This window comes from Ascidiella aspersa, chromosome 8, assembly GCF_963924565.1.
Source record: "Ascidiella aspersa chromosome 8, kaAscAspe10.2, whole genome shotgun sequence".
Taxonomy (NCBI): Eukaryota; Metazoa; Chordata; class Ascidiacea; order Phlebobranchia; family Ascidiidae; genus Ascidiella; species Ascidiella aspersa.
In genome coordinates this window covers 16772344-16781964 of record NC_139454.1, presented here as the reverse complement: position 1 = coordinate 16781964, position 9621 = coordinate 16772344, and the positions used below count along the sequence as shown (strand labels likewise).

General features: G+C 36.6%; 2 protein-coding genes across 2 annotated transcripts; one reads left to right on the top strand and one right to left on the bottom strand.

Annotated features, from left to right (window-relative positions):
- The first annotated feature begins 264 nt into the window (after positions 1-264).
- LOC146136355 (contactin-associated protein-like 4) lies at positions 265-7432 on the top strand. Its single transcript, XM_083395297.1, has 6 exons — positions 265-522; positions 1250-1346; positions 2035-2163; positions 2425-2576; positions 5755-5887; positions 6956-7432. Exons 1-6 carry the CDS (start codon positions 295-297, stop codon positions 7135-7137), a joined length of 921 nt encoding a protein of 306 aa, XP_083251423.1. The 5' UTR covers positions 265-294; the 3' UTR covers positions 7138-7432.
- Positions 7433-7529: 97 nt separating this feature from the next.
- LOC146136354 (leucine-rich repeat-containing protein 34-like) lies at positions 7530-9164 on the bottom strand. The gene has a single exon (XM_083395296.1). It carries the CDS (start codon positions 9117-9119, stop codon positions 7887-7889), a length of 1233 nt encoding a protein of 410 aa, XP_083251422.1. The 5' UTR covers positions 9120-9164; the 3' UTR covers positions 7530-7886.
- Between the last annotated feature and the right edge of the window lie 457 nt (positions 9165-9621).

The window sequence follows — 9621 nt, the reverse complement described above, 5'->3', positions numbered from 1 at the left end:
ATATAAGCATGACATATACTATTTTGTTTACATTGATTGCGTTTGATCGGCCAAACAAATACAAAATATTATTTCCACTTCATGACGTGTTGAGAAATTCTCTACGAATCAAACACCAGTCGGTCAAAATAGGTCCTGATCATTAGTGCGTAAGAGTGTATGTATTTTTAAATAAAGGAACATTTGGAAGTTTGTTAAGATAAGTTATAATATTTAAATTTATACAACGCGCTCCTACAGTTCGTATTTCTCTAACAGGTTTTTGGTAAGCATTTACCGATATTCCAAATAAACATGACAGCGTCAGCATGGTTGTTTTTTACGAGTTTGTTTCTGTTTAAAATGTACTGCCAGGCGCATTCCAACCACGATTCAAACTGCAAAGGAAATACAATCATTCAATACTTCGGAAGTGACGTTTTACCGACACAGCACTTTAACCACGTGCAACAAACGGCCGGTCCAAGAGAAACAACTACGAGACCAGGAAAAATGGGACCTGTCGGGCCCAAAGGGGAAAAAGTAAAATAATTTTCTTAGTTGCGCTAAGTAATAGATATACATTTTTGGTTCTGCAAAACTGTAAATAAGGCTGTTCATTTGTCATCGTTGTTTTTTTTTTATTAGAAAAGCGCTTTTCACCCTTTCATGTATTTGTTATATTTTTTTTAAATATGATAAAATATATATTGCTAGTTATTTGTTTTAGTTAAAAGTTGCTAGGATTTCTTTTAACTTACATACGTAGTGTAAATCACAGAAAATTCTTGATAAGTCTATAAATATTACACCATATTTTATTCTCTGACGGCTTGTCACTGACCAGATGGCGCACTTAAATTGAAGATTAGTGTTTATTATCAGAATGGCCATGTGGCGCGAACGCCAACACTAGGCTCAATCTGCAGCACAGCGGCTAGCGCTTACGATAAAACCAATAATTGCACTAGTATCACACAAGGCCGAAAACCAGACTGCCGGGTTCTTCAGTTTCAGCAGTTGCCAAAACTAAGGGATTGTCCTTTAGCATTAAAACAAAGGCGCAAAACGCAAAAATAGAAAGGCAACAGAACAAATAAAGTGAGGTGAAGTGAATTTACCAAAACAAGACAAAGTTAAATAAATCGATCTAAAATATTATTTTGCATTACATGAATACACAACATTTTGGAAATATTTCCGGATAATGGGCAATCTTTAAATGATTCCTTAAGGCTTAATTAATGGTGGAAATAAAATTGTTGTTTAGGGAGAAATTGGATTAAGAGGTCATAAAGGTGACGATTACAACCCAGCGGAATTGCGACAGTTGAAAGAAGAACTTGCACATTTGCGTCGGTCTTGCGGTATGATCAGACTTGCCTTGGCGTTTTTAGGCATCTAGCAATTGGCAAAGATTAAGAATAGACAATACTGTACATATTTGGTTTATTATTTTAAACATTAAGTAAGGCTTATTTGTAATACTAACAACAAAAAAGCTAAGTTAATTAAAACAGGCAGTCGAACAGAACCCGTATAAACCGGTTTTGGCCATTTTTCCCAAAACGCAACTGAACCTGAATCGCTTTTTGTAAGATTTTAAGGAACCGAACCGGAACTGAACAGAATAGTTTGAAATAACCTGAACCTGTCAAAAAAGCGGTTGACTTAACCATGATGTCACAAGTTGTATTTTACAGAGTCAAGTTATGCCATGTTCCAACATTTATGAAAATAATGAATATTTATTAAATGAAATGCTGCTTTTTAATATGTCACAAAACTTAGATTTATTACGGGTTATACAATTCAATTATTATTGACCCATTTTTTTAGATTTAACGCAACTCCTATTGTATCCGAACCTCAATTTTATGAACCGTTTTGACACAATAATGGTCGAATCGGAGCTGAACCGTAACATTTTAGTTGCTTCGAGCCGAAACCGGAACTGGACCATATTCCGAAAAAAAACATAAACCCGAGCCGAACCTGAAACGAAAATGTCAAACAGTTTGACTCCCTGAATTAAACGTATTTGTTTGTTTTTAGTTAAAAAATCCGAACTACCCTTGTCGTGCGCAACAGTGCAAGGTCGTACAGGATTTTATTTAATCCAGCCGGACATACGTTTTCCAGCATTTTCCGTATACTGCAATTTTTCAGATCCTCACCAAACCAGTAAGTAAATCAACTTTACATGTGTATAAACAAATCAGTTTCATGCCTTACAAACCATGTCCTACAATGCAGCAATTCTCGTCATGAACATATTCTATTATGAACCTATTTTGAACATTTTAAAACATCAGCAATGGAAAACCTATTTAGTGTGATTGTTGCTGCATCATAAGATATACCTGGACTGTTCGTGGCGATTAGTTTGTTTTCGAATGATAGTTTACACTACATCACATGAAAAAGCTGACCTTTATTTCGCAGAAACAGTCATTGGTCATAACGTGGAAACGGAGAGAGCAGTCGACGATTGCGAACTCAACTTCTGTTTCAAAGTCAACGTAAACTACACAGCGTCTTTGCAGCAGATAGCTGGCTTAATATCCGTGTCGATTCAATGTCGACAATACATCAAAGTAGGTTAATTACGACTAACTCATATCGGTCATTTTATGTCAATTCACCAGAAAATTTAAAAAATAAACCCATCCGCAATAGTAAAGCAATAAAGAATTGGTATTACGACCAACGACATTATAAAACCAGATACGCAATGATGGCTTAACTTCTGGAATAAAATACAAAAACTGTAAGGAAATCAAGGAAGACTTAGTTTACTCTTAATGTGGATTTGGTTTTATTCTTAATGCTGGGCGTTTGCGGGTATCCAATATTAGACTTCAAAAATTTAAAATCAGGTATAGCTTTGTACGACGACAAATTAAACTATAACATTGCCAAAATTTCGCACTATACTCTGCTTCGTCAGATCAAAGTACTACAGCATTGACACCACACATTTTTAATGACCCCAATTCACACTTTAGAATTACCGAAATGTTATCAATCATTTTCAAAAAAAGATAAATGTAAAAAACGATTTTTGGTTAGATAGCACTATAGCGGGGGCCAGGAACCAATGGCTCGCGAGCCATATATGGCTGTTTTAGTGGCGCCGTATGGCTCTTTTGATAAAAGATTCTTGCTTGCAGAAAAATCTAAGCACATTTCTCAGCATGATGATAACAAATAAAACTGCACGCGGCCACGATCGCTTTCCTAACTTAACTGTATTTTTTTTTCTTTTTTTAACACACAATAGCAAATTGTCGGCGCTGCGCGTGAATCCGTTAAATTTTCAATATCCAAAAGGCTCTATTCTTTCAACGGAACCCTGTAATCAAAGTTTCCCAAACTAAGCTTATTCATTTTTGGTGCATAGCATGTTCTCTTTGAATGAGACCTGTCCAATTTACTATTTTTTGCCAACCTATAACTAAATGTTAAAAAAGTATTATAGGCTATGGCTCTCACGGAAATACAATCACGAATATTTGGCTTATATGGCTCCCTTAGCTAAAAAGGTTTCCGACCCCTGTTCTATTGGCTACTGTTTAAATCAGGGCTGTCCAATTTTTTGAAAACCCTGGTTAAACCATGCGAAAAGCTTTCTGCTGAACTCCTCCAATTCCATAAAAAATACTGAAGCATTTGTTAACTATTTAGGTCCTTACTATTCGTGGGAATCCGAATTTGGAAATCGTCCAAAAACCTTAAATTACTAACCCAAGCAATAACACTTAAAACGACGCAGCAGCAAAGTTTCGCGTAAAATTAGCATATAGTTAAATATATGACCCACTTGTGCATTGTGTAAAGATTAAGGTCGTGTTTGTCCGCGCGATAAAAAGGTTCGCCATCCCTGCTGATCTAAGGAACAAGGCATAAAAGGCTAGAATAACATCTAAACATAATTTTGACTAACCAAGTTCCACCCCTAACATAATCACTAACTGGAATAACAATTTCAAGCCTATAACCCAACCTCTAACAAACCCACCATTTCCCACACTTTCCTCTAACAAGGGAAAACAGTTCTGGTGCCTAAATATGGTACCCAAGCGGCAATAGCCGATGCCAGGAAGGCGGCTTCCGAATTATCCTATAGCCCAGGGGTCGGCAACCTTTTTTGCACTGCGGACCGGTTTAAAACTAAAATTTTGTCGCGGACCGGCTTTAAAAACACAAATGTTCAGGAATGGAAATTTATTAAAACTTTCAATGAGAACTTTATGCTTGGTTTGCCGCAAAAAGGTTCTCCCATCTAAGAATTATTGAACGTACTGAAACCCGCGGGCGGCATCCGGCCAGCCAAATAATCTAGTTTAACCCAGCCCGCGGCTCATTTCAATAAAACTTTTAGGCCTTTGGGTTTTTTCTTAAATTACACTTGTATACCAATATTGCCAATTCCTATATTCTTACCAGGTTTTTAAAATAAGAATATTTAAAGCATTCTTTCAAAAGAAGTCACACTTTTGTATAACATATAATAATGAAAAAACGAACAAAAATTAATGGCAATATGAAAAAGTACGAACCACAGACCGACACATATAGCATAAACATACGTACAAGGCTTGCCAGAATGACTTTTTTGACAACAAACATAAATTTTTAACGTGGTTGATGTCAGAAAAAATCATTAGGATTTTTGACTTTTTTGTCATTTTTATAGAGGCTAAAACTAATTATTATACATAGGTTTTTTCGAAAACTTTCCTGCCTAAATATCAAAATAATAAATTATTTTATTATGGGCCATAGTTTATAAGCATATTGTTTGCATGAAATTCTATTGCACTTTAAGGTGAGCACGCTTAAAATTAAAACACTGATATTTTAGCCCATTTTTTCGATATATTGTAATTACTAGAAGCTAGATTTTGTAATAAAAAATATGCATTATACATGTTGTGAATGTGCTATGTAACTCATATAGCCACAACACACTAATTGTTTTGAACCTTACGAGAGCTTGATACTAATTGTAATTTTTATCATACCAATCAACCATGGAGTAGGCTATATTAAAACGAAGGTAAATATTTCTTAAATATGAAAATACATTTAATTATTTTTGACTTTTTACCAGGCTTTTACGTACAGTTCGTGTTTAAACAAAATTTTAATCTGACAACCCTGCTACGGACCGGTAACCATCGCGGACCGGCGTTTGCCGACCACTGCTATGCCTATACCCTCACAATGTATAAGTTATTTGGGTCATTTAGATACTATTCCAGTCTAGGACTTATGCCGACAGGTTTAGGTCTTAATCCGACGAGAAGTCTTATTCGGTCCTAGATATTAGGCTATTGTGTATTCCGTTTTATTATGCCGTTGGTCCTAACACTATATGGCAGTGGTCGGCAAACACCGGTCCACGGTCCGGTGCCGGTTTGCGAGCAGTTCTTTACCGGTCCGTTAGGTCTATATATATTTTTTACTTAAATACTTTTTTATTTTAATTTCACATTCTTCCACGGGAGTTTTACCTGTTTGAACTACTCACGTTACGCATCTTAAAAGTTTTTTCTACCCAAACCATAGAAGTTTAAGTAAAATGTATAGGTTGAATCGTTTATAATAAGGCAGTTAGCATATATAATACATTTGTACAATTTCCCGAAAATATGCAAAAACGCTTTAAATTGTGTCTTTTCCCTACCTGATACCTTCAAACCAGAAACGGGTGCTTTTCTGGTCTGTAATTAAGTTTTAATTTATAAATTCATTCGATAATTTCTGCAGCTCAAGTGTCAAGGCTCATTGTTACACCATCAATCAGGAGGTGTAGCAACTGCCTGGATTTCAAGAACAGGTGCCAGGAAACTAAACTGGGGAGGCAGTCAGACGGACGGATACTGTGCTTGTGGAGAGACAAGTAAGAATGCCTCAATTTTTACTGCCATGATGTACAGGCTCACAAAGGGGAAATAGAAGTAACCAGCCAATTGATTGGAGATCAATGTCTAAAAAAGTATTTTTTACCTAAAAACTGTAAAAAAAAATATGATTTGGTTTACAGACCTCGAAATGATTACTTCCACCAGCGCAAAAGTGCGTTTATTAGTAACAAATTTGTACAAATAAACGCAATATGTTACTGTAGCCTGTTTTTTTAAGAGATGTAGTCGTAGCCCTATCGCCGTTACACTAACTGCGGAAAAATGCATTATATATAAATTTAGGCGAATAATCATAGCCTAACAATGTTAAGTTTTATGTATTGGGCAGTGGGCACATTTGGAAACAACTAACAATGAGACCCGTAAAACAGCAGTACTTTCATTGCAGTAGGCCGAATCTATAATTTAATAGGACAGTCTCAAATTCAATGATATAATAAAACCAAACGCGCAATAATAGCTACGTAGGTATAAGACTTAAACCCATCACAATAAGTTTAAATCACCAAAATGATGTTCAAACTCTTAAGGTATATATGACACGATTGTTTTAACACTAAGCGTTCTGTAATAGCCGTTTGTATGCTAGTGCTTGTGCTCAGGACTATATGCTGCGACGCTTTTGGATTGGAGTAGCGGTGAAGTTAACGGTTTTGATGTTATTTGGACTTTAATTGTTATCTAACTTTGGTCTTATTCCGAATTTTGCTAGCGTCCGCGCATTTTTTCCGAAACTTTATTACTTTGGCAGCGATTTACAAGCAAGACAATGTCGTCAAGCTTGGATGTTACATTTTAAAAGCATTATTGACGTACAGCTTTTAAAATGGTTCTCGCTTGTACAGTCATTTTTTAATGTAATTGTAGGCGGTCAGCTATTTATATTCCAAATATATTTTGTTTCTATATAGATTCTAGGGTTGATTAAAATGTTTTGCTAACATAAGAATTTGCTATTGTGCATATGTTGACAAATACACAATTTTGGGTTCACATCTACAAATTCGTTTAGGTGTAATAATGGATCAACATTTTTGTTCCAGATACTTGTATCGACAGGAAGTTCAAATGCAACTGCGACCAAAATTCGGAATCGCTCACAACAGCCGACGATGGGTATTTAAAGGATAAAAACGATCTACCGGTCACTGCTTTACACATTGGTGACACCGGTGGTAACAACGAACACGCCTGGTATACAGTGGGAAAATTAGAATGTTGGTAAATTTCCAGGAAAGAACTATACAGAACATATTATAGATAGATATATAGCCAACCTGTATTAATCTGGATATAATTTTTACCCTGACAAACCCATTTTTGCTTCTTAAAATTAATTAAGTCGTTCTTGAATTTTAATGAGAATAATGTGCTCTGGCTAATATAATTTATCAGTAAAAAATTTAAAAGATGTTCCCTGTCCTATGTTTATAAACCCATAAAATCGTTAAAGTTTTCATCTTATAAATATATTAGTTTGTATTTTTTTTCAATAAAATGAAATTGATTTAAATATTGTTCAAAACACCGTAGCCTATATGGACTAAAAAAAACTTTGTTAAAAAAACATTTAAACATTGTCTATTACGCATTTTCTTGTTAATATAATATCGAATGTCGTTCATTTGTCGCAAACACAAGCTAAATGTATTACTCGTACTCTTATAAACTAAGGCACAACATTTCGTATATGTCATTGAGATTAATATTCGTTGTTCAATATTAGATAATATCGTAAATTTCTTAGGTTTAAAATGAACATGAATATACTAAAAAAACAATTATGTTTACAAGATCCTGAAGCAACAATCAAATCCAATGTTGCTAATTGTCATCTGAAAGTATAACCGGTGATAAATAAGAACAAGTGCTAGTTTTATTTACGAATACGGTCAGCATTCAATCTTGCTGGCAACGCGAAAACGCCTGTTCGTGTTTAAAACCAAACAAAAAATAGGTGAAATGAGAACAATATCAATAGTCGTCGCCCAACCCATAAACATCAGGTCCGTAACTGGGCGTCCAATAGTAGAACCTGCGAATGCCATGCGACATTTCTGCCAGGTACACGCGCCCATCTACATTATAGGGCTTTACGTCCGTATTGGCCTGCCCCAGTCTGTTTTGCTGGATCAGCTCTCCCATCGCGTTGCAAGCCTTCTCGTCCAGCTCGTTGCCCCAGACGTAAAGGTTGGTCAGAGAGCTGTTGGTGCCCATGGCCGATGCTACTGATGTTATTCCTTCACCACCCATGCAATTGCTTACCAGCACCAGCGCCTTGAGGTTGCTGTTAGACGCAGCCAAAGCCGCGCTGATACGCTTCGCGCCATTATCTTCTATTCTGTTAAATCCCAGGTCGAGGATTTCCAGGGGCGTATTTCGCCGAAGAAGCATGGCAAGGTAACCGGCGCCGTCGCGCGAAATGCGATTGCAGCTTAGGTTTAAGTAGGCTAGCGAGTAGTTGTCTTTAAGTCCTTCGCATAGGCGCTCTACGCCAAAATCGCGCATGTCGTATTTGGCCAGATGCAGTTCCCGCAGTGTGCCGTTTACTTTCAGCGTTTTTCCGATGTGCACCACAGCCTCTTCTTGCAAGGAAAACAACAGAGGCCGGTTAACGTTGAGGGCTCTAAGGTTTTTGTTCTGGTTAAGGACAGTTGAAAGCGCGATCACACATTCAGTTCCAAGGTCACAGTCGCCGAGGTCTAGCTCCCGGAGTTTGTTGTTGATCTGAAGAGCTTGAGCAAAATACATGCCACCCCGGTTGCCAATTTTATTGCCGTTCATTTTTAACGAACGGAGTGTTTTTGACGTGTGCAACGCTTCTGCTATGTGTTCAGCACCATGTTCGGTTATTTCGTTGCACATAATGTTAAGCTCCTGTAGCGAAGGACTGTCTTTGATGAGCTTGCTTATTGACTTTGCCCCGACATCTGTGAAATTGTTAAACCGCAGATCAAGCGATGTGAGTGCTGTGCTGCGACTTAAAATGGTCGTTACCAGTTCAATATCACTATCACTAAGTTTGGATTGTGTCATTAACTTGTTGTTGCCAGCTAGATCCAATTTTAGTTCTTCAGTTGTGCTAATTAGAAACTCTGTAGCAGCTTTCGTTAAGGCCTTTATTACATATTCATTTGGTTCAACATCCCTTTGCTGGCAAAGAACGACATACCTGTCTCTAGTTTCAGTGGCAGCAGAATTAGACATACTTCAAAGCACTTATTTACTGAAAATTATTGTCAAAAAGTTAAATGCTGCTAATACAAACTCACGCTTCAGTGCTTTTGCGTGTTGCGTTTGTTGTTAGCGTTGCTATGTGCAGCGCCACCTAGCGAAATAGTCTTAATATTTTAAGGTTCTTAGGGATACTTAGTTTTGGAAAGTGTATATTTTTACTGCCAAAACTCAATTATTATTAAAAACAGTACCACCTGCAATAAATTAATAATTACACACCTCAAGTATTGCCAGCATAATTTCTAACATTCTAATATTTTCAGTTAATTCCTTTGTTCTTCTCTTTATATTTGTATCATCTTCATTTCTTCGTTTTTTCATTATTTGCGATTTTTGTAATAACATACATTTTACATCAAAGTTAAACTTCCACAAACAAAAAAATACAGCACCGGCACTTGGCCGAAGAGGCATTAAACGAATGATGAGGCCCACTATACCCAGTAAAACTGAGCCTCGTCTTCCTTATTGG

What these genes read in the sequence shown, in the direction of transcription:
- LOC146136355 (XM_083395297.1), top strand. Translation starts at nt 295, where the DNA reads ATGACAGCGTCAGCATGGTTGTTTTTTACGAGTTTGTTTCTGTTTAAA. An exon ending in TCGGGCCCAAAGGGGAAAAA is followed by an intron (nt 523 to 1,249) that starts GTAAAATAATTT and finishes ATTGTTGTTTAG; the next exon opens with GGAGAAATTGGATTAAGAGG. An exon ending in CTGTGCTTGTGGAGAGACAA is followed by an intron (nt 5,888 to 6,955) that starts GTAAGAATGCCT and finishes TTTTTGTTCCAG; the next exon opens with ATACTTGTATCGACAGGAAG.
- LOC146136354 (XM_083395296.1), bottom strand. Translation starts at nt 9,119, where the DNA reads ATGTCTAATTCTGCTGCCACTGAAACTAGAGACAGGTATGTCGTTCTT.